General features: G+C 42.0%; 1 protein-coding gene across 1 annotated transcript in view; it reads right to left on the bottom strand.

Moving 5' to 3' along the window:
* The window catches only part of LOC107186231 (glutamate receptor ionotropic, kainate 2), a 178409-nt gene that overhangs the window by 116360 nt on the left and 35486 nt on the right, over positions 1-26563 (bottom strand). Inside the window, exon 3 of the mRNA XM_015574057.1 lies at positions 569-753. Coding sequence (XP_015429543.1) covers positions 569-753 — 185 coding nt within the window. The remainder of the gene's footprint in view (positions 1-568; positions 754-26563) is intronic.

Below are 26563 nucleotides of genomic sequence, written 5' to 3'. Positions count from 1 at the left end.
TGCACCGCAAGTTCCGCACGCCTTCAGGATATTTAACCGGTGAAAGTGCAAAACGTCGTCGCGTGTTGCTTACGAAGATTTAGCCAGATTGTCGGGTAAAGGTCTTATGATTTCTTATAGACGATGGATAACAATATGATACGTTAGCCATAGCGTTAGTTCTTATCTCAACGAGCAATGTTTGTAGAAAAATACACATTTCCACTTCCATTTCTACTTCCCAAGATATTTCAAAAAAGGTATTTTCGACCCTTAAATTTTAGGGCTATTTTCGCCCCTTCAATATGGAACTGCCGATATAAAAGAATATCGTGTCATATATTTTTCCGTAAACTATATCTCATATAAATGGCATCAGAATCTGCGTGAGTGGGTTCGATATGTTCCCTTGTTACGTTCGGTAAGAATGGCTGCTTTAAAGGTTCACCGGAATCCTTTATTGCCTGCCACCGCGTAAGTAATGTGGAACGATTAGAGGAGAATCTCGAGAAAAAGGAGATCGAAGAATGCGGTAACAGATTTCCATTCATGCTTTGACGAGACTACTATTCTAGAAATTTCCACGTACCTTGGAGAGGGTGGTGGGATGCGGATAAAGGTTGACGAGGCAGCTTTGCCGTCTGAGACGGTAGTCCCAGCGTGTCTCCAGATGCGGAATTTCCATGGTGTCGCAAATGCTCTGCACATGGGAGGCTGTGTGCGCGCTCTGCGGCCCAAAAATCGCCGCAACTCCGCTGCGAAGCAAGTGGCACACTGAAATCAAACACAACGCTGTTACGTACACCGGAATGTTTGCCTGCTTCAGGTTGGTTATGAGCAATTTCGAAAGTGCGCGCAAACAACCCCTCTTGAGCTTGCTCAGAGAGATTTACGCCAACGCTCAAAGAGTTGAGACATCGTTTGATTTTGTTTTCCTTACAAAAACTTCTTAACTCTTAATCAGTCACGTCACGTCAGTAGAACTGCTTTGTTTATCAATTTTCTGGTAACTTCAAGACGAAAACGCTATTTTGTTTTTTTTTTGTTATGGTTTTTTGACAACTTGAAGAATACATTTTTAGCAGAAAGATTCTGTGTAATTTGTGTCGAAGAAAGTTTGTTAGAATTTTGTTTTTCTACCAGTTTCTGATAATGTCAGTCTCACAGATGGCACGTGATCATTTATGCACGAAAAATTTATATGTGGGTTAAGGGTTAACGGAATTTTTATGCAATACCATAAATGATAAAATAATTTTATCTTCGTATATTTCGTGTATTATTATTCTAATTTATTATGTATCAGGGTAGCATGGCAAATATTTTGCGCTTCAACGCCTGTGTTTGTTAAATCGTAAATACGACAATAATAAATTGTAGTTGTTTTGCGGATTAGAGTAGCATATTATTTCCAGGAATGTACTTATGAAATTTTCAATTAATGTCTCCGGTAAAGAGAAGAAAATTGTTCGAGAGAAACACATTGCAAAGTACACAAGGCCCCTGTTTTAAATTCAGTTAGATTTGGAATATCGAATTAAAGTCAGCAACTTTCAAATCAGGGGACTTCAAACTTTTTCTGAATCCGTCGACGTCGGAAGTTTAACTTAATCATCGTTTACACACTTGTTAGCCCGAATCTGTAACTTTCTGTCCTTGCTTCTATCTTTTTCGTCGAACATGTAAATTAACCAACATCGAAATGGTTGAATAAACCGATGTAGCAAATTATATTGAAATAAGTTACAGGAATATTAAGTTTCTAGCTAGAAAAATTTCAGATCGCGTCTATCCTCGACGATGATTTAATTTCTGAAATTTCTATTTACAAAAGTTTTCGTGGGATTAGTGTTCGTTCAGGGTCCCCAGACTTTAAAGGAGACACCCACGAACTGAGGAGAACGACTCTTGAACGTAACTCATGATTATGTTCCGAAGAGCCGAAACTCCGCGAAAGTACAACGTACCTATCAGTCGCTCCCCCATTATCGATTAATCACCCGAACTCCGTGAAACTCTCGACAGACTAACTTTCCCACTGTATTCAGTTTCCCGTACTCTCTGAACCTATACGATCACTGTCGCGCATGACAAACCAACTATCGTGCATGTCAAGACTCTTGCTACTCAACGCAGAGCCCTCGATCGATCCACTTCGGTCTTTAATCCATCGAATAAAAGTCCGCGACTGAATTGCCCCGAGATCAATTTTTGGCGAGGATACATCATCGAGGCCATTGGCTCTTTGATTAAAAAAAAAAGATTTTTAAACGTAAATCTGTTCGTCGTACATTGTTTTTTAACATTGTGCAGTGAAGTCAAAAAAGAATTTTACGTAGAATTTGTTGGTTAATAATTTTAATATGTTTTAAATGATTGTAAAGTATACTCCATAATATACGATTTCAATATTTTATTTAAGCAACCTGTGCAGCTGAATATTTGCAATAATAATGTCGAGTTATTATTATTTTATTATAATGTTATATATAATAACATACTTCCAATTAGATGAAATAATGTTAACGAGATTATGCAAGAAGGTCGACAAAGCATGATTATACAGGAGTAGGTAATGCATATTAATGTTTCGTACATCTCAACCATCTCATTCTCTCGAAAAATACACGTTTCTCACTAAGACATTGGGAAGGGGGGAGGGGCGTTAATTAGTAGCATATTCATATAATGACATTAACGCATTTAGTGTATTTCGCTGCGCGAGCGCATTGTGCCCGAGCTACGAGATAGGGAATTATTGAAATCAGCAATTAGCCATGACAGACAATATTTTGTAATTGGATTCGTTGCTCATTAAAGGCGTCGCTGGAAACCCTATTTTCCCTTCACCCACGCGATCGAAACAGGTAACGAGGCTACCAGTTACAACGAAACGTGATTAATTCTTCCTAGTTTCCTGACTTTGACGACCTTAAATGATTTCACGAGACCCTTCAGTTTCGAGGCTAATAATCTACTAAGTAGCCGGTCCGGGCTGTGTTCGGATGAATATTAGAGCACTGGTGCATCAAACCTCGGCCAGCAATTTTCCATTTAAATTACACGGAGACTGGGGAAGTTCGTGAAAATTTTACATTTTTAATTATTGACTTATAAATACATAAATTACATGGAAACTCATTACTGTAATAGATTAATGTTAATAATTTTTATTACTGAAAAAGGAAATCAGAAGCTATAATCCAATCTGGTACATCGCTCGAAATAATTACGAGATAATGTGGTTGGCCCTGTTGCACCTACCAAGCGAGAGACAAAAAAGTGCTATACGTAATGCATGATCCTCCAACTGTTTCTCTCGTTAATTCTTCAGTAGAATAAGATCGTCTGTAGTCAAACAAACTTCTTAATCTCTCCATCATTCATTATTCCTTATTTTTCTCTATTAAGAAACGAGTATGGACCACATACTATTAAAATGAGTGATTTCAGTCAGACTAGTACATAAAACAAAGACTAGATTATCCAGCTTACCGTACCAAAATAGAACGAGCAAAAATAACTGGACGAGGTATACAAAGCGAAAAACGGTATGTCACGATGCTGGTGCCATCAAGATAATGCATGCTGGCCGTCACAGAAGGAACGATCCTTTCAAATGGCGTCCCCGACAATGCCATTAAAAATTATTCAAGCATGTACAGAGATCCCGCGAAGCATCCGCGAATTGCACTGCACGTAGAAACGCGCGTAGAAACAGCGAAGCGTGCAAATATAGACCTCCGCCGATAGGAAGAGCTTTATACGGGGTGGGGAGAGGGGGGGGCTTTTGATCATTTATTCCGCGGAAACCCACCTAACGTCCTCTGCAGGCTCGATTTTATGCCACAAAAGGATCGACCAAGGGTTTCGTGGCCTACCCCGTTCCTCCCTATACCACCCACCCCACCCCCTTTGGTACTTACGTACATCCTCTCAATCGGAATCTCTATAATCGGTCCGCAAAGTCAGCTCTCGAGAGCTCAAACCTCAAAGTAATACTCGACAACGCTCGCGGCGTTTTAAGGTTGAAGTATGATATGCGCTATATTGAAATTCCAGATGCAATTTCACTGGACTGCCCCGGGCTAGCCGGGCTGTTCACGGAAAGATATCGAAATCTAGTCCTTCTCGCGCAGATATACCCGGTGGAGAAACGGAGAGAGAGGATGAGAGAGAAAAAAAAAAGAAAGAATTTCCTGTTGGTACAGCAAACCCTGCCCCGAAAAAGAGACCATCTGAAAAAGGAATCGATATGAAAGTACGCGGACCAGTAATTTCATCGATGAAACCCCGCCGAAATGCTACCGCCCGCGGGAAATACATTTCGACGGAACAAAATAATCCTTGGTGATAATAATTATATATTCGTGCATCTGAAAAGTATCTCTTCGTTAATGGTGGCCGAAGTTAAATGGGGAGAATTATTCATGCTTAATTGAAATATTAATGAAGAATGAATATTTAATGTTTATTCGAAGAATATCGAATGTGAAAAAGGAATAGGAGAGTTTTTTCGATTGTTTTTATTGAATGATGAGGATCAGAGTTTGTGAAATCGAAATGAATCGTGGTGAACGGCATTTTAATCTTTTTGTGTGACGCATCGGTTTATATTGAGAGCCCACCGTCATATATGTGTGACAGCAGCCCCTATTAGCTTTATATTCACATTAACTAGATCTTAATTTTATATAAGTAAAAATTTGTAATATATATTGCAGAATTTCGAAAAATAAAACACGTAGCGAACGTATTAAGCAAATTATACACGGTTATTGATACTACATACAGTAAATCCTCGATGTGTGTTCGAAAGCTCCTCGACACTGACAGGAGAGGTCTCCAGGTGTAACGCTGACTTTTTAATGAGGTTTAGTTTAATGTTCAATACAGCGGAGCCTTCAAACACTCATCGAGGATTTACTGTATAAGCATGAATGGTGAACGATCATTTATTTCCTAATAAAATGCCACTAGTACACGTAACTTGCTACTACTCGTAATTTACTGGATTTTTCTGTAGTATTTTTCCCTCTTTGATGGGTATAAAAATAATTTCAGCGGTGACTCTGATTACCCGGTACGATTGAATTCTTCCCGCCTTGGGAGGTGGGTGGGGGGCAGCATAAAAAATTCGTCATGCTCGCCGGGACTCGTTCGAAATTCTGATTCGAAGTCGAATAAACGAGATCCTCTCGTTGTCAAAACTCGCTCTGCCTCGTAAAAAATTCACCGTGTTTCCTCAACGGAGCTGAAAGAAGACGGTACTGCGAAGGTACTGTCTTCTTTCCCTCTCGCGGAATATTCCTCTTCGTCCAATAACGGCGAAGCATTCGAGGGCGGAGAAAATATACTGGAGAGATAAAAAAAAAAAGAAAGCAACGACGAGGGAAAATGTGTTTCAGCATTTTCGACATCTTTCTGCGTTTCTTCCGTCGCGATAGACCGAGCGTGGAAACAAATGCGATACTTCGAGATATTTCGCAGTGTGTCCCGACGCGGTGGGAAGAGAGAGAGAGGGAGAAGATACGGTATTACATAGTGGCAGCAGAGTGCGTATTTCGCGGGCTACGACGTCGCCTGCATCCGGCTCGGTATCATCCTGGATTTGCAAGGGGATAGGAGTATCGCCCGCTAATGTATCAAAGCCAGTTGGCAAGCTACGCGCGGGCTTGAGAAACACCAGCCATCCCCCTTTTGTCCCGCGCGAAGTCGAGTTCAACTATATTTAATAGCTCGGTTTCCCATCCGGCTCTCCACAGAGGACAATTAACCGCAGCTTGACATTGAACGGATTAGCATGAGAATATGGAAGATCTTAATGGACCGTTCTTCGTATGTCGATGTATTGGTCTATGAGTCTGTGGTACACAGGTCTTCGGTCTAAAATCGAAATTATTCGCGAGATTATTTCGGTTTGAAATAATTTATCAAATAAGGAAGACCTTGCTCGTGTGAATAAAATTGTACGAAGATTGTTCCCGTTCAGACGGAGAAAACATTATTTTACGATGCTTCTCGAACTCGTTTTAACGCCTTGTTAAAAGATGGACGTGAAAAAATGATAAATTTATCTAGAAAAAAAAGGAAGTGACTTAGAAAATTTACTCATAGGCATGCAGTTTAATACGTTACTTTTATATTATTTTTTTTTTATACTAAAAAAAATTTAGTGCAATTAGGGTTTTTATTTTCTTTAGAGTAGTCACGTAATTGACAAGTATAAAGACTTTCTTGTATATAATATCTTTTTCCTTAATTCCTGTTATTCGTTCGAAGGGTACAGTGCTTAAATTTCGCTTCGAGTCACTTTCATCCGTCGAAATTTTATCCGACCAACCGTCTCCGACCAGATAGCCCAGCTGAGATACGACACGGTCCGCGCGTTTCGTCCCCATTCACGGATTTCCTGCGGCGCTATCGGCGAAGATCGATACACCGGCGGCAGTCGGCTTCATAAAGTCCTCTTAAATATCCTTAACATAGTTAGTCAACGATACGACCGCGAAAAACACCATTGCTTCCGGCCGGTGGATATCGGGGCGCAGTTAATAGGGCACTCTATTTTACGAGCGAAGAAACCAGGGGTGGATGGGGAGGAAGATAGGGGGATGAAAGAGCGGTACAGCAGAGGGGGGAGGGGCGATCCTAGACATTTATAGCTTCTGCCCTATTGAGTACTGATCACCGACTGGAATGGGGTGAAACGCGGTTCCATCGACGCGATGGAAAAATCGCGCGGGTACGTATTCGCCGCTTTCAGACCAGCACGATTCGGAACAATGCGTATCGCCGTCAAAAAGCCGATCGACCGTGCCCGCTGGAAATATAGTAGGCGTCGCTTCCGTTGTTTAACTTTCGCACCGATCTACCTTTTTTGCCACCCCCGCGAGGGCTCTTTTTTTTTTGTTATTGTTGCTGTTCCAGCGTTCGCGAGAGCCGTCGACGGAATCGCGTGGCGAAGGTGCCGCGAACGATTCGCGAATTTACTCTCCGAACAGGATCGTTCACGTGTGTAGAGAACGTATCGTCGAGCCTCGTGGACACGAGCGATCGGTGGGTTGAAACAATAACGAGGATCAGGGTAACGGTCGGTTGAAAAATAAAAACAGAGAACGCTGATAAATGGCGGTCGACGCGTCATCGGGTTGTGGGTGTCTCGGGCTTTCAGGGACGCAGTGATTGGCGTACTGTATTTTAATTTTAGAGAATTTTTAGAAGAATCATGAATTTAAGTACGAAAAAGTCATAACAGCTCCTCCAAACAGGTCACAAATGTTTTTTACGACGTTCGTTACGTTTTTACCCCTCCACTTTACAATGTTTTTCGAAAGTGCAATATCCATTTTATTTTAAATAACAAAGGTTGCGTCAATTTTTATTCTACGCAATTCACTGTGTTATGTTCTAGCACTAACTATACATAATTATTACGAATCTTCGATAATGTTTATCTCAATAAGTATTAAATTTTAACTTCATATTTATAGCATTTTCTCATTTTATTGCTCCATCACTTTCCATAAATAAATCAGTAAAGTAACAGATCATTCTACACACATAGAATATACCTGTATAATAAATACCTAAAATCCTGTTGTTCAAGTGGACCTTCCGATCAACGATCCATTGTACACCGAATTACATCGAATTTCCATCGATAAGGTTTTCATATTTCGGTTATTCGAAGTGTAATTCTTGGTATCGAGTACTCGACTCACTTCGATAAAACGAGTTTCAGGTATTCTTCGCGATACTTTCAGACACGCTGGGAACGCGAGTGTGACACAGGTGGAACTTCAGTTTCGCCGCAACATCCGTGGCCGGGGGTAAGGTATACGGGCGGCGCGGTTTATGGAAATTTACACGTAAAACCACGATAATTTTGTAGAACGAGGATGGGGTAGGATGAAGGGTTCGGTGTCGCTAAGCGAGCCCGCCTTCCCCTCCGCCGCCACGCCGTAAAGTTTCAGCCACGCTGGCCCATTTCCGCCGGCCATTTACGGCCGACGAGTAAATTCTGATTAAATAATAGCAATTAGCAGCGGCGGACTGGCGATTAGATCGCTTCAGATTTAATACGGCGCATAATTAATCGCGGTGTAACGCCGCACGGGAAAATTGAATAAAGACTAATTTGCCACGCAACCCGGAACAACGGATTCGATGAATAGATAATACGGAAAAGTGTTTTAGGGGATCGTTACTTTTCCAAACGTCGATCGAGGTGCTGCCCCAACCCGTGTCTGTTTATCGACAAATAAGATTTTGTTTATTGATTTTACGATTTAATCGAGAAACATTTTGTTCTGGTGAATATTAGGGATATGTAATTACGGTTTACCGTTTCCATGAATCTAACACAGATATACGATTTTTCCCCATACCCTAGATAAAACCGAGTATCGTACCAAATATGCTCTCTTGACATTTGTGACAACAGAATTTATCAAATTCTTCGGACCCCCAACCACATTATTACACTTAATTCACACTTTAATAAACGACAAATCGCATAATTTATAACAAAAAGTACATACCTAACGCTGTCATTAGTTGTGAAGTTTTAAAGTGAATGGGAATTAGTTCAGAGCACTCAACAACACAGAAAACATAATTCGAGTAAGCACACACGTGTATCGCGTTCCACGTTTGTCGATAAACTGACGCGAATAACGACGACGTATGGCTCGACCAATGTGGGAAAATTGAAAACCGTTTCAAAATAATAGTAGGTACCAATTTTACCCAGGTACCTGGTTTAGGGCCGTTCACCCGTATACTTTAACAACATAAAATCTTGTAAACACACGAGAAATATCACATACCCATACACATGGATTAAACACAATCTCATATAACAACCTTCACACGAATTTTCTGTGAGTAAACCCCGCCATAAATCACTGAATAGCCAGAAATAAAATATACCCCCAGTAGGCAATACAGATATAAAAAAAAAAAGAGTGTCATAAAACCGAGATGTACTGGACAAATGTTTTCAACCCTCCCAAATTAAACGATCCCGCCTATTGTCTAGTTGGCGCGAAAACTGCGATCTCAATTTCCCTGGACGGGAAATTAATATCAATACACGAGAAAAAAAAACCCACGTCGATAAAATCGTGGCGCTCGAAAAATTACACCCTAACAGAGAACGGTTGAGAGCCTGCCACCCCCGCCACCTTCCCGTGCGCCCGAATAAATACAGTAATCGAAATAAACTCAATTCTGTTTCGTTTTTTTTTTTTCAGTTTTTTTGAAAAGGTTTCCTGAGATGTTCCTTCATGGTCGTAGCCGGTAACTCCAAATCTGTTAAACAACCTGACTGCAGCGCGCAGCAGACCTGAGGGGCCTCCCAGCTGCTACCACCTCAAGAAACACAAAAAAACATTCCATTCTGTTTCGTTTTGCCGTTTTCCCTGTAACGGTATCCATCCAATTCCCCCGCGTCCTTCGTATCTAAGACCTGTTTACGTTTGAAAAAGCTAGCCTTTTCTATCCGCGGAGCCGAATCGAATCTGGGATCGATAGCACGCGTCCTTAAAGACGATCGAAGCCTTCCACCCCCTCTGGGTACGAGTTCTTCTCGTTTATCCAGGAACGTGGGATTATGCTAATTCCGGCGGCACAATGAACGACAGAGTCAGGTACGATGATATCCGTGTGTAGCGGGAGAAGATGCCGGATGATAGAATGGGAACGAAAAGGGGGACGCGCAGTTAAAGGACGCCGGATGCTAAGTAGACTCGGGAGAGTGGTTTTAATCCCTCCGCGATGAGGACCGAATTGTCGTTTAATCTTCCTTATGCCGTGCCTTTAAAGCAACTAACTGCTATATCCCCCCGAACGGCTGACGCAAGGGCTGGCTTTCTTACGTGACTTGGCTTATGTCGGCTTCCATGTTACTTCCGTACGGAGGATTTTATTGTGTGAGAATGTACCATATTAAACCTGCGATTTCATGGTATGTTTAGTCTCAACACTATTTGGTATTAAAAATTAATAATATTTAGGGAGGGTACCGATTATGATCCTACTATTCGTCGTTGATTTTCTAAATCTCCTTTTGATTACACAAAAGAAAAAGCGACAATAGGAGATTCTGAGGGCTTAGTTGAAGCAGAACCATGCACCTCGCAGAACTTGCTGTACAAATCGGTACAATCTGCTACAACAGTGTACAGACATTTGAAAGAAATCGGGAAAAGGAAAAAAAACCTCTAAAACTGGGTATCTCGTGAACTGAAAAAAACGAACATTTCATATGTTACGAGTTAATAGTTTAAATATATCAGGTAAAGTGTCTATCAATCACCCACCAACTACAATATTCAGTGCACGTAATCTCTTCAGACATTTCATTCCATTATCCATAGGGATGGAAGATTCCCCGAATGATAATGGCGGATATCGCGTATGAAATTTAAACGCGTTCAGCAAACGAATAACTTTGTTAGCCTGGATTCACGTTTAACGCCGAAGGACCTGACACACTTCACTCCCCCGGCAAAAAGGGATCGATACTCGGGAGGGCGGATAGCGCGTTCTTCCCTTAAATGAAGCGAACACTGTCGCGCGAGAAGACGTGCTTTATCTACTGTCTCGCGTGATTCTTCGCGATAAGCCGGCAATGTCGATGAGAAATCGAAAACTCGAGGGAGCCCTCGAGATGAAACGAATCCCCTCGCGGGCGTTGTTAGACGATTCGCTGTTTTGTAAAAAAAAAACTTCCATCGCGACTTAAGAAACGACGACGACATCAGAAATGTAATAATCTTTTGTACAAAAATTTATATCATTAAATTACGACGTTACCTTACTTCGGAGAAAAAAATAAGTGAATTATAGCAAATGGAAAGTTTTAAGTGTCAACATTTTCAAAGAAACATTATCAGAGGAATATTTAAAAATATTTAAAATAAAATTTTTAAAATATTGTACCAATTTTTGCTTCTTCGGCTTCGCAAACAAAAATTCAAGCTGCCTTAAAAACACATTTTTTTTTCAATTACTGCGATCAAAGCTGTTTTGACATTCATAATTTAAAACTTCTGTTACCATCCAGCGAGCAACGGTGTTCAAGATGGCGGACGTAACGCCGTGCACGAATATAAAGAACCAAACGAAGGTATCGCAAAAATCGCGAAAAAATAATTTCTCTTTGATTACAATTTCAAAAGAACCGAAGTTTTCTACGACGCACGTTTGAAGGGTATTCGTCAGCGCGGATCGAGAGTCCCGGAATTTCTCTCGTCGAATGAAAAATTTCCCGTTTCTCCATCCCGGATCAGGTGAAAACATATTCGACAGGGATTTATTTAGAAGTCGCGGAATGGAAGCGGTAGGAAGCACGGTGCGACGTGAAAACCGCGGATTCGCGAATTTCACCATTTCCACCAGTCTGTTCATCGAGAATCCGGAACGTCGACGCTTATCAGAGCTTTCTGAAAATTCGTTGAACCGGCCAATGACGAGGGCGAACGCAACAGCCTGGAAAGTTTTATCGAACAATTCTCACGGCAATGATCTCTGAAAAATAGCTGAACGATGTGTGTGCTCCTAGTTTCCCGTTTCGAATTCGACGACGGGAATACGAAACGTTCGAAAAAAGAAAACTGACAAAAGAAGAAGATTCAGCTCGTCCCCCACGAAAGAAAAAACATGGCTGTAGGCTAAATAATATCAGGACGTCTAAACCTCGTTTCGTTTCCATATCGCTGGCTCCGTAAAAATTGCTTCGCGGACAAGCCCTCCTTGCCGTTTTAACCCCCCCCCCCGGCCGCTGGCTTATCGCGGAAACGATTTAATTCTTATCTGCTCGTCATATTACAAAAGGTTCGAAGTTATTCTCAGGGCGTTTCCCGCTAGGTGGATCGACCGTTCGACCATCGCCGAATACCGCTCGTGGAATCAGTTTGCTCGACTTTAGATAACCCGACATTAACCCCCTTCCTCTACGACCAAGCCACTGCCCCTGATCCTGGGCGTTCCCGTAATTTTGTTTAGCCTTAACGAGCCACTTTGCGCGGTTACTTTAAGTCTGCCTGGTTCGTTATTGCTCTTGTTGCTTAGGATTACGTGGACGCGTTCGGGCCATCGTTAAACGGCGCCTGAATATACAAGGTTGTACGGTTACTTGAGTCGAAAACTTTACGGGTGGATTATACATGTTAGAATGAACCGAAATTCTAGAATGATAAAATTGTGTCGAAGGTGTCGTTTTCGAGTTATTACCCGTTGAAAATTGGGGGCCATAAAACGCCTGGGGGTAGGCAATCTGCGTACACGCGTAAAGCACCACAGTGATGACACGTACATTGGAGTTGCATACAAAATTACACTTTTACCTTGTAGTTGAAACTATGATGTGTAACACCTGTACACGAGCCTAGACTGTCTTCTTGCAATAGTTCATAAAAAAGTACGTATGAATTGTTGCACGAAATTATATTTGATTATTAGTTCAAATTCACAAGGAAGACTACAGTATACACATAAAATAAGCACTATATGTATAACTAACTCTAACTAAACCAAATTCACTGTAATAAATAAATCGAATTTATACTGTAAATGATATTCTAGGGCTATTTCGCGCCGACTAGATGTGTTCGCGTAGACCAATGTTAGCCAACTGAGGAAACGTTATTCGAGTCCCACGCACAGGACAGGAAAGTAATAAAAATATGTAAACAGCGAGTGGATATCGTACTACCTGCTCTTTGGTAGTGTAGCCAAGCTCACGAATGATCTGCAGATGTTAGGATTATACGAAGGGGAAGGTACGTAAAACATAAGAACGTACTTTTTTTTTCGAAGGACTTCGGTGTACACATCTTGACTGTTGCGCCTTCACGCTTACTGCTTGTATGTATCTAGATTGCCTGATACCAGGCGTTTCTGACCCCAATTTTTTATTACTAATAACTTGAAAACGAAGCAAGCTAAACAGTTTGGCTTTTCAAGTATGTGATACCTATAGCCGAACATACTACTATATAAAGTAGGGAACTCCCCTGTATATAAAGTGTCCCAGAAATCGTGATGCACTATAGACACGATCAAAACAGTGAGAATTATTTATTATTACATTATCGATTTTATGTACTTATTGTGTTTATGTATAACTGTGACATATGTAATAAGTAAACAAAATTTTCTTTGTAGTTTTAATGCAGACTTTACTACATTTTTGTCAATTAATTTCGATCCAATTCCTGTTTCGGAGAACTACTATATAGAAATGAAAATTTCATGGAATATTTAGAATGCACTTGTAATATTCACCGTCTGCGAATAAAATGTGAACTGTGTTAATGCGGCATAAAGTATGCACTGACAAGAATTAATATAGTAATATTCTCTAAAATGGAATAATTACAGAAGAATATACAGATATCTCCGTTGTAAAGCCAATCCAAGAATCTCAACAGTTGCGTTCACGATAACAATTTCACCAGCGAGTAAAATGCATATCAGGCAGCCATTCTCTTCTCGCCGTCCAAATCAAGTCTTTAAAATCACAGTCAAACTTTCATACCGCTGTTTTTAAAACTCCGCTACGAATTTGCTCCCCCTTTGTGTCCCCTGTACAGCACATAATCATCCGTGAAACTACTTCTCCACGAGAACGAAAGAAAGAAAAAAAAAAAAAATGAAGAGGTAGAAGAAGTGGCCAGATCGGGTGCGCGCGTAGCAACGAGGTCGCCAGTTCCTTTCTTCCTAACCCTCGTGGAACTTGTAACCCGTAAAACTTGCCAGCAGTTCGCGGCGGTAAAATTAAAAGTCGCAACTTTATTGGTAACGGCGGCGGCGGGGTTACGAAGTTCTCCGAGGCAAATTCGCCGGGGTGATCGTTATTTTTACGTTCACGGTGAAGTTTCAGCGGCGACGCGCGAAACGAAGGGGCCGTCGCCCGCCCTCATGGTCGGACGATTCGAGGGAAACTGCTCGCAATTAGACGACAGAACGATGGACATTCGCGACTTGAAAGTTGCCCCTCCAGCCTGGAAGAAACTCCGCTGGTAAACGCGATATTCAACGATAGGCTCGACTACTACCGTGGGGAGAGCTGCTTAAAACTCCGAGTAGTCGAGTTCGAGAGTGCACAAAGTGGGGAAAAGAGAACACGCTGAGAGAGAGGGAGAGGAAGCACAAGACGTTTCGCGTTAATGCGTTAAGCTAATTCCCAAAGTTTCCGCGGAAAAACTGCGACCAGCCTAGCGGACAGAAGTGGAGGGGCGAGGAAGCTTAAAGCCACTGGATGAAAAGAGGCCGAAGAGGGCGGGAGGGGGGCGCAACGGACTCCAATGGCGAACGAGGAAATTCGATACGAGTCGATCGACCAGAAGTGGCTGGCTGCGAGTAGCCTGGCCCTCTCGCTGAATTATGTACTCTCATATGTGGGTCGAGCTGATATACGTACGGCTCTTCTGGAAACGCTATTCTCTTTTCATTGCGGCTCGTGGTAGGGGAACCGCTTTACAGCTGCCCTAAGACTCGCCAGACTCAGACAGAAAATGGTACGTTCTTACTGGCCGAGTGATTCTCGAGTGGATCCCCCTGAACGATACCGTAAATCACTGTATTCAAACATTTTTACCGAGAGTAGGGGGATTATGACAACAGGGGAGGGGCTGTAAACACGGATCCACCGGGCTTTATGTCCCAACCAACCCTCGATTTATCGGCGAATTCGCTCGTGACCGTAGCATACTCGAACTTCACGTTTTTGTGGACGATACAAGGTGGACGTTCGAGCTGCGTGCAATCGGGAGAACATACACACGTGTAATTACAACGATCGCCGGGTGGAAAGTGGCCCATTCTACTTTTCATCGCCGCCTTCATAATCTCAAGGCCCGAGCACCGGCCCTTTATAGCCTCGAGAATACCTGTACTCGAGTTGCTTCCTATTTCGTTTAACGATCTTCCGCGACGCAATATTCCAGCGACGACGCGACGTCGCCGCAACCGATTCGAGAGATGACGGCGGTGTAATTCGCGAGCACATTCGACGCTCGATTTCGTATGGGAATGACCTTGAAATGACACCCTACCGGAGCAGTTCACTCTGCGTCGATAAGGACTGGTCTTTATGGTTAATTTTATATAGTGGATTAGACACCCTTATGGAAGTTGAAAAAATAGCAAGTTCTTTGTTTCTGAGGACCGCGACGTTGAAAGTCGGTTTCAAAAATGGAAACCGCAGCATATTGCTGTTATAGGATTGGGCCTGATAACTACGATTGGTCAACCGACCAAGTAAGAAATATCTTTCGATTGGTGAGCAATGAATCGGAACACGATTCTAACTTTTATCAGCAAGGATCTCTAGTTTCACTGCTGTGAAGTAGATCTCCACGTTCTCAGTTGTAAAATTCCCGTATTCCCTCCAAAAATCAATAAAGACATAAAAAGATAGGTCAGATTAACATCGATATTTTCGACATCTGAATAACAAGATACAACGTACATATCACTGATACAATTTTCAAATAATTATTTAACCGTCTGGGCTTTAAATTGATAATCCCCGTTTCTTTCCCGGTCAGAGTATATTCAATGCAGTATCCAGGCCATCAAACCGAGACCCCAATTAAATCGTACGCATACGTTATCCGTCGCCAAACATTACAGTTGGCAGGCGACGCCGGTTGAGCGACAGGGTGTACACGACCAACTCCTAAAATAAAGACGAGGTCGCCGGATCCGGTATTGGCGCACGTGCTCGGTAACTTTGATCGCGGCAAGACGGGTGTGGGGTCAAAATGGCCGGAATGATAAGATTTTATTGGCAGAAGAAGCAGCGAACCGTCCGGTCCAACGACTTCCTGTACTCATAACGCGTCGAACGTATCCACGGGTATAGGGGGATGAGCCATTCGCCCGGCATCAACGGGGAACGCACATATCCTCGTTGTGGCGGACGATCGTCCGATCTAATTAGAATAAAATTCCCGTTCGGGCCCCTATCCGGCGGACGGATTCAATAAACGTGCACGTTCATTCCCAATACAATGGTGGGGTACGATAGCTATATCCTGTACGTTACACGAGAAACGCGGCGCGGTTTGGGAAAGAGGGTGCTTCCGTTGAATGCGACCATCTACTTTCGAAAGAATGCCCATCCCCATTACGTTCGACAATTTTTTTCTTTCCCCTCCGTTCCTGGCGGATTCGCAGGTGGTCCCTGCGTGGACGGTTCTCGACCATCTTAAACGGTCCGTTTCCAACGGGGTGAACAGTGAAGTCGGTGAACGTGGCACTACCTCGATGGAGGATACTGGAGACACACGACGGTGGGCTCGTAGGAAGCTAAAGTAACGAGCGGGTCTCGCGGTAGCTGCTATTCTTAGGATAAAGCTCGCCTCCGACCGCCTCTTTATTTCCACTCGGCTGTACTAGGCTGTCTTGGGTACAGGTTTATATTATCGCTCCGGCGCGCTCTTTGCGAATAGACGCTTAAAGCCGCGTAACCGCGGTGTCGTAAACAGTTCGCCGTCGAGGGGGAGGGGCCTCTGCGGATGAAAAGGTGCGATGTTCGGAAGGATAGCTTGAGAATCTTACGAGATTAAAATCTGGAGAGGATTCGGGCTGTGGGATTGGGATGGGTTATGAGGTTCCACTGGGACATTTGCATTGTGCCGCGGATGCCGTGGATTTCTTGAGGACAGAGAACTTGTGTGTACACTTACTCCGATGAGTCTGATACGATTATGTTCTGTGAAGTAACACTGTCGTCGCGGGTGGGTACTTAACACTTTCGAGAATGACGGGATAATACGACCCACGGTAATGTCTGCTGGGATCTATGATCCTAAATGCAATTATTTATATTTGTACATAACATTTATAAAGGAAAAGATTTATCAGATGTTCAGCAGCCAAGGTGGAAAACAAGCTGGAAATGTACGTTCAAAAGGTGAACTCTGTATTACATGACTTACACCTTACTAGAAATAATAATATAATTAATTGACTTATTCTATTAACCGTTTGATTTTGTTGGTCATTCTATAAGACATTTCAGTGAACAAACTTGGTTTCTACTTGATGTAATTGCTTCTGTCACCATTGAGACTTATTGGGCCATATGATGCCATTCTAAAAGACTAATGGAAAATAAAATATATGTAGTTGATTATGTGAGCTTCATTGTTCTCGATAATCTCTTCCGTTTCTGATTGTTTTCTACGTTTCCACCGAATATACAAAGCGTCTTTTTTAAATCCCAAGAATCGCGAGTACCTGTTCCAAACTCTGTACCATATCAACCGTAGACATTCAAGAATTGAAACAGCACTCGTAACGTTATAGTGGCGTACGAAATGTCGAACTGAAGATAATCGTAAATTGAGGGACACAGTTAGCCTAGGATACTGAAATAAGAAATTCACGTGTATAGCGTCTTATCTCTTGCGAATGAATGCTTCAAACTTGTCGTAACACATGCGTGGGGTTTCCCTTGAATTTACTTCACCGATAAGTAATAACATCCAATCAGACTCAGTCATTTATACTAAAAGTGTTCTGAAGCTTATCGTGTAAATTAAGTATCCATGAACTAATTCGTTAAACTTTTATTCCTGCCAAATGACGTACGAATTAGGAAGGTATGGCAGCGGGAACTTCGTGGCGACACCAGAAACTATCAAAGTGGAAACGACTGTAACGCGAGCATTACGTTCCCGCTGAAACACTGGGGATAAGGAGTTTACGCGGGAAACGTATTACGCCGACGAATATTCAAAATTAAGTTCCGAGCACAGCGAAGAAATTCTATCCACGAAACGCGTTCCCTCACCACCACCCCTCACCCTTGCTCGGGTTACATCGCTGAATTTCAATTTCCGCGCGGTCTCCGTTGCGGTTTAATCTGTTTGTCTTCCGTTTCCGTATTTTCCCGACAAGGGCAAATCTACGAACGGAAGGAATACCTGAACGATTGCGTGTCTAAGAAAATATGCGCGCGGCATATTCGTATAAATATTCTCGGTAAATGAGAACGGAAATACGAAGATAGAAGAACAATTTCGCGATTGGTAGGTTGTAGGTATTCGACGATCGCTGCAACCAATATTCGAAGCTCGTCAACGGTTAATAACGTATCGTTCATCGTGCGGCTGGGGCGTTCGATAAATCAAGGAACTGTAACCGACGGAATAGAGCCCTCGATGACGAAGAGCTTTATACAACGAGGAAGGAAATTGCGATTGTCGAGCCTTATTTTCGGAAAGTTCGCTGAATGCACGGTGCAGAAAGTTAATATAATTTTTATATAACTTTATATACAGCGGAATCGATCGTTTTTTTATTCTCTGACATGGTAGTATTCCTCGGAAAAACGAAGATATCCCCTTTTAGAGGTCAGCGACTCAAATATTCCACCGTTCCCCCTCCCACTTCGCATAGATCGAGTTTAATTCCAGTTCCATATATTTCCCCGTTATCCCGTCCAATCCACCCACTTAGAATAACGACACGCGACCACGTAAAACCCGATCGAACGCAATGAAATACGTGTTTCGTCGATCTGCTTCGACAACAACACCGTCGAACGTCGGCCAAATTTTTCCCAGCGCGCCAGCCAACCTTCGTGTTACCGTGTTACGTGTTGCCCGTCGTGTTGGTGGTGGACACGACGACAGAATGCCGCGGGCTAAACGGTGTGTGTACCGGTGGTATACAAAAATACAGAGGTGGCAAACACGTGTATCATAGAAGAACGACGGGTTTCGGTTAGAGAGAGTGTGAGAGGAAGGATGAGGGGTGGGCAGGATTCTGGGCTCGCAGAATTTTCACGGTTGCAGCCGTGGACCATGGTTTATGGATTTTATGAGCCAAGGCTCGTATAACACCGGTGCCTGTGCATCGCAAGCAAAGCGCTTATTTACTCCACGGCTCGTTAATTCACGTTCAGGTAAAATACAGGCGGCCACCGTACGTCCGTGACCCGTCTATCGGGCGGTGGGTACCGAGGAAATTACGGTGTTTATACCGGTGTACCGATAATTTTATGCGGCATTATGCGGGGATATCATTCTACCCCCCCGGTTACTGATAACGCCGAACGATTCGAATTTACCGGCGAACGTCGCGCCGCTTTTATCCACGGTTTAAGACGCGACGATAAAGCAAATTGGAGCGCCACGGTGACTGTTAGTCTGGTTGCTTTACGATTTACCATTGTGTACGAAATAGCGCCTCTAATCCACCCAAAATGGCCCCTTTTCATATCCCCCCTCCCACCGCCAGGTCGTCTATATCTTTCGGAGGTTTATTTCGCGACGTGAATAATTGGTCGAATTATCGAGGAATATCTTAGTTATCGTGGTGTTGAATGAATGTTGAAATTATAGTAATTGCTGTTGGGGGATATTTATGCGGATACACGTTTCTATGTGGGCATTTTCGGAAAGGTGTTTAAGGCGAAAGTTTATTGACTGTGGTAACGGATTGTGGAAAATGATTGTATCTAATCGAAGTAATTTGAGTATTTAAGACATGGAATATTGTTTTTGGAAAATGTAATTTCTAAGCTTATTCGTCTCTATACTTACAAAAAACAATTTATAAATCAACTGAAGTTCGAATTAAATAATAAAGTTACTTCACTGTAGGTGCAGGAAATATTGAAACCAGAACATTGTTCGTATAAATATTTAGATTGAGTCTCCGTTGATTCAGCATGGAATTATAAATCACCAGTAGAATATAATTCCGATTCATTTCAAGTATAATTCTCATACTTTAAAGCACCCCTTTGGAGGGATTAGTGAAGTGTACTTATTACAGGAAGGTAAAGAAGCAATTGAGGATACTTGGCAAATGATCGTTTAAGAAGATTAAGATAATCAGCTTAACGTAATATTTGATAGATGGATGTCACGAAATTTTCAGTTTGTTCTGTAAAATTCACACACGTACAATATAACACTCCAAGAGAATCGTTCGAAGACATCAAACATATAATCAACAAGACTCAACTAAATTCTAATCACCGAATAAATCTTATCTCCTACTTGCATAATCCACGCAATGGAAACTTCATACGACTAAGAACAAGTAAAAAATATAGTGGGAGGAAAAAAGCATTTCTCCTTCAATGAAAATAAATTAAATGCTTTTTCAAGTCACGTGAAATTCACCGCGAAATTTTGCGAAAGAAGAAAAAAAATTGGTGGCAGCTCACGATTTCCGGACCAATTGTTCGTCCAGGACGATATCGCGTACGCGGATCAGGGGTGTACGAGACCACTTTTGTCCTATTGAAATTCATTCATTTGGATCTGGAGGGTGGGGTGCAGGAACTCTTCCTCCTCGAGGCGGCGAACCAGGCCGCGATTTATCGCGTTTTGCTTGTAGTTTCCGTTACAGACCAGAACCCGTTCTCCCGTACGCGATCCCCGAATCCGTCAGCCGCGAAAGCGCTTTATCCGCATTAACTCACCTCTCGATTATTGATGCCAGACCTCGAGCGACATACCTGGGACCCGTATAACCGGCGGAATTAAAACGGGATCCCGCGAAACCAATTTACCCGTCGGATTTCAATTCCCGCGGGTTAAAACCGCCACCGCCGCGATAACGCTGAAAAAAAAACGAATTATTTTTCTTTCTTTTTACCCACCCTTTGTTTCCCCCTCCCTCTTTCTCTGTGTATGTCTATCTATCGAGTGACAATGATTCGCAAAAAAAAACCCGGGAACAGAGCAAACACACACGTCGGTGACCGATGACTGGTGTCCGTTTCGTAGGCTCTGATCCACGCAAATTGGAACTGGGATGATGATTGATAGAGGTTGAGGCATTAATCGTGTCGCAGTTCACTTTGCACGGAGTGCGTGAAAAATCGTGGTACGATCGAAATGAAAGTTTCATTTATTGCGTAGTAATAAGACGAAGAACGAGAACGACCTTTTGATTGTTATGGTATGTTGTGTCTAAATCGTCGCAATTATTTAAAAAGAGTATAGAAAAGGCGTCAGTATCTGTGACTGACCATATTTTGTATATTAAGATCCTACGAGCGTAAATCGATAGGAAGGTTTTTTAAAAAGCATATTTACAACCTACCTGTAGTTAATACAGGACATTTAAATAATAATAATAATACAATGAATTCACAATTTCTTGGTATTCGTGGCACTGGGAATAAACTGAGAATGAATTTGCGCGCTTGACGTGTCTTCTTATATTGTATATTGTCTTTCCGATGCAATATACTTATCTTGTTTAATCTACCTTACTGTAAACGTCGGACCTAGGGTACAAGGTGTACCAATAAGTAATCCACTATAAGATGGTAAGACTGTGTAAATTTAAAATAACTTCCTAACCTCTTCTTTCTTTGAAATGGTAATAAGCATTGAAGAATGTTAGACAAACATCACCGGAGCAATATATGTATACTTCTGATTTGATAAAAAACAAAGCACTAAATTTGACAAATGGCAACGAGATTTCATGTGTCTCATGGACAGCACATTAGAAACGTAACAAAAGAGAAAAATCAACTGATGAAAAATAGTTTCGACCAGTAACCAGCACCACGGCGAGATTTTTTTCTGACCGACGATGCATGTTTGTCGCTGCGATCGCGGAATCCAACGAGAAAATACGTGCATATATGCATCCGAGCGAAGCCTATGCGACGGTACGAGAGAGCTCACCCGGGGCATACCTTTCAGCGTATGCAAATATAACCGTGCGCGCTGCTCTATTTGCATACCGCGGACTCCGCTGGAAAACTATCCCTCGATCGGTGCCCGATCAAAAATCACCGGGACATTTTGAATATGTGATTCCCGGTAAATCTTTTACCCTCGCTTGATCGGCTGACTCGTGTCCCCCTTTTCCCTTGTACGGAGACTATGTTCTCTTCTACAATAACCGAATATACAGGGTGTAACAAAAGTGTTGTAGGTCCCTGAAATGGGTCACTCACGAGGTGATTTGGAACGAGTTTTTCGAGCAACATTTTTGTTACACCCTGTATAACCAATCGGAAATTGAACCTCACCAACATACACATCAACTGTTAATGAGAACACATTCTGCAGCCCTAAAGAACACATAATTCACTTAGATAAAAAATAATTAGTACACACATACATGTTGAATAAGGTTTAAATGTTTCACAAAGTCATGGTGACTTATTCAAAAGCACATCACACCACATCGCCATCCAAAATCACACTATTTTTCACGTAAAACGCAGATTCATCGCAACCCAGTCGTAACATTCCCCGTGCACAGTACAAAAATAGAGATTGCAGCAACGCTGGCCACGTATTAATTTAATCTACATCGATACTTCAAATTCATTCGATAGAATTTAAAACAAATTTATTTGATTCGGTATGTACGATATTGATTTAACTCGTGATACCCTGTCAATCGAGTACCGTCATTATTCACTGCAGCGACTCTTTTGATTAACTCTTCGAATCGTCGAAAAAACATTGCAAACGAATTTCATTAAAATGCCCGGCACTTCACACGTTTGACAACCGGGCATCAGGACACAACCGGTAATTTCCGTGCGGAACACATAGAAAGTAATCTCTACGTGTGCGCGCCAAAAACACGCGAGTAATTCCAATTGCAAAACGGGGAACAAAACTCTCGGTGATTCCATGACTATTTACCAACGCCTGTGTTCCGTATTTCGCGCACAAAACACGCGAATTCGAGCGTGAAACCGAGCTCCGTGCGCATACCACGGCTAGGCTGGAACGCGTAGAATTATATTTGCCAACTATTGAAACGCTGTTTGTATATGTCTGACCATAGACTGCCATTACCACTTTTCCGACTCGCGAGCCGACGTGGTCCATTGTTTCGCGAAAACGCGCGAACAATGTGAACTTTCGTCGAAAGTCTATAACAATATTTCCGTCTCGCGATTACGGCCGACTGGGGTGGAAACGAAATCAGATCCAAAAAAACGGAAACTGACGCGTAAATTCGCGTGTATACGGAGGACGGAGCTGTACACCGTTCAAAGAGTCGAGTCATCAGCTGTAAACAAAACATTTCGGTATTAAAGCATGTAAGAGGGGCAACCGCCACAACTATTGGTTGACGCCATTTATCGAACGCTGGGCAATTGAATACTTGGCGGGAAGAACGTTGTATGTTACAAATCCGAAATTTCACCAGACAGCGTTTTAAACTTTCTCAATGCCAAAATTATATTTAACGTCCGTAGGCAATGAGGATCGTTGACAACCCAAGGGAATTCCGATTGTTCCCAGACTTTTCACCGAATTTTAGTTTTTATAAGAAGTTTCAAACATTTAACTTGACAAATGGTGGCATAATGTGGTACAGACTTTGATAAGTATCTCAGAATTTTCTCAGATTTTTCGAATGTCATAAACGGTAACAAAATCAGTCTTGGTTATAAACAACGAAGTTTGCTTACAGAATTTGAAAAAATATGTTTGCCCACGGAAGGTTACATTTATTGAGTTGTATGGGTATTATCTTTGGCTCGTTGTTTTATTTTTACATTATCAACACGTGTTGCAATATCCGTCACGTGCATTTGTTTACAACTGGAACTCGTTGAATTTAGTAAGTCGTTCAGTATAATCCATATCCTAACGCAGATTGAAGCAGTTCGCGCGCACGCGATCGATCGTCGCGCGTCATAAGACAATTCGAATGGCCGGTCGTTCTTTTAATACGAACAAATTGCATTCCAGTTGGTAGGACGTCAAAGAATCGCCTGGCTAAACTGATCAAGAGCTGTTTCGCCGTTTCAATTACAGTGCCTTTTAAAGGCGCACGCGTTCTCTGCTTTAATGCCGCCGCCCTTCTGCCATTCTCTCGTTTATTAACTTCCTGCGCTGTCATTCCATCGAGAGGAAAGAAGCCACTTTACTGGCTCGCTTTCAATGACGAAGGGAGAAACAGAGAGATAGAAAGTCGATGAGAAGCGAATCGAGCGTTGCCACCTTGAAAAATGAAAGCGATAAAAGGTACGTTTTCTTGTTCACGAAGTCCGAGCGACGAGCGTCACTCGACACCTTCATTCTTCCAGGATACAATCCGATGGTGTGTTGTGCAGGTGTCGTGGCTAACAGCCACTCGATTGAAATCAATTGTACTCGTTCGACCACGATGGACAGTCTGTTCGTGATCTAAGACGCTTCATTGATTCGGCTGCGAGGTTGCGTTCGCCCTGAACTGCGATTCGGAGAATTCCGATCGCGTGTCTGTCGTTTGGTGGCAATAAACGCTGGCCACAGGTGAATATCAAACATGGAATTTGCTCGATATTACATATACTGCTTGGAGGTTTGAGTGTCATTTTTTTCATCAAATAAATGTGGTATTTCCGTGTTGACGCACTTTACAGCAGGCGTTAATATGTAATAAATGTTGTCCTTCCAATTTTAGTTACTTTTATAGCTCACTACACGTACATGAAGCATTCACATTCGGGAATATTGTTTTTGTTTATCAAATTTATGTAATTTATGTCTTTAATAACTTCCTATTTGACATAATACTATTGAAGATTTATTATGTTTCTCAGAGACAAAGTTCCTCGAGATTGATCATAGGCTCGATTAGGCATCTGATGATGCGTAAACGATGAAACACAAATCATCGGAGACGTTGCGAGTCAGCGGTCGGCATTAAATCGAATGTAACGCCAACTGTGTTACACAATAAATTATGGTTTAATATCAGCCAGCGTTAATCTGACGTTAAGCCACCTGGTACGGCGAAATTCCGGTCGAGACTCGGGGTGAAACTGCACCGAACCTCGAATCAACTCGGACGGGCCGAACCATTAATTGGCTTTACCTTGATCGACCGTGCATAATTCCAATTCACGAAGATTCACTACGAGATGGAAACACGCTAATATTCCCTCAACCAATCAAAAAATATATATGCAATTTCTTGATTACGAAGGGTTGCTTGGTACTGGTAAAAATGGAAATATTTTCTACTCTATATATTAAGAAAGACGATTTTATTTGAAACGAAGATAAAAAGTGCAGTTTTGCGAAGGTCTTTTCACGTTTGCCTTAATAACCTGTGTTCTTTCGTAGCCTGCGCCTTTAAAAAGGGAAGCAAATGGAAGGTTAACGAGCGAACGGATATTGCTTAACCAAATGAAAAGTTACAATGTATAAGGTGACGTCGGGTGCACTGTAAAAGTGGAGACGTGAACTATTTCCAAGAACTTAATGGATCTATTGGATATTCGCGCAGTACGAAAGATATTAGAATAGTCTGTTTACTCAAACTTACACTAAATTGAATGTTACGAAAAAAAAGATTCAATTATTCGAAAATTTTTCAAAGACTTTACGAGATCATATATTATATTAAAATAATAACTTATGTCTTTTAGAGATGCTTCACTATAGTGAATCTTTTAGTTTTCCGGCGGTTTCGAGGGCGCAGCCTGACAACCGAATGAAGAGGTCGCCAGTTATCGACAATTTTGGAGGGTCTCGAGCATCGGCTTATATACTCGTTAACTCAGACTGTAATTAAACTGTAGTCTATAAGCTGAGTGTAGCTGTAGCGTGGCTGAAGTGGCTACCCAGCAAACGCGGTCCACTGCAGACACCATGGGTTATTATATACCGCCACATAATGGTTCCGGGACCATTGTAGGCATATTGTAAGACAATGTCCATGTTATCTACATCCCCTGCGAGACTTTGTTCAACGTAGTTCTTGGATAGTTATCGCAAATGGTATACTATCTTACAAAATATATAATACTACCTATGCAAACAAAGATTCCTTGATCTTCAGACGATGCAAACATTCGGATCTGATTTTGCCCTCGGTTTTCTAATTTAGTCACGGTTCTGCAATTGCAAATTACTATCAACAATTATGTCATTATGCTTGACAATATTTCTAAGTAAACTATCGTCGTGAATTTCTTCTGTCAAACTTCTGGTTTTAGAACCTTGATAAAGTTAACATCCTAAATGTAACGGTTTTAATATTTTAATACCTTATATTTTATGTTCGTCTAAGTAAAATATTTCATAAAAATTCTTCAAACGGTAGAACGTTATACATTCGTATGAATTTGTGAATATTTTAGTCTTATTTTGAGTACGTTTCGTTCGACGAAAAATACTATGAATATCAAATAACAAAGCCTACCAACAACTGCCACGGAATAGTAAACTCGAAGTTCATAGACACACCAGGAACTATTCCAAGCTACCGACTGGCGCTAAAACGTGATTTCATCGAAGTAAAAATTTATGTAAACCTGAACCGGGTTTCGCATTACACGGGATCAGATACCTGTATTTAAGGTACAGTTCCTTAAATTGCCTTCGAGGAATGCCAGGATTTCGAGGGAAACGGCGCAAGGCTTCCGTACAATTGAACAGGAACAATTATTCCCGCTGCAACTTCCGGCCGAACCGAGTTCGTAGTCGGTTTTCAGTCGTTCGCGAAATTCCGCGACTGAGCAGCGAGAGAACAAGAAAAAAAAAGAAACAGAGAACAACCAAATATTTGAAAAGTTAACTTCGACATCGCGAACCATGGCTCGAAACTCCCCGTTTCGACCCAT

This window comes from Dufourea novaeangliae, unplaced genomic scaffold (assembly GCF_001272555.1).
Source record: "Dufourea novaeangliae isolate 0120121106 unplaced genomic scaffold, ASM127255v1 scaffold14, whole genome shotgun sequence".
NCBI lineage: Eukaryota > Metazoa > Arthropoda > Insecta > Hymenoptera > Halictidae > Dufourea > Dufourea novaeangliae.
This window is presented reverse-complemented; position numbering and strand designations above follow the sequence as displayed.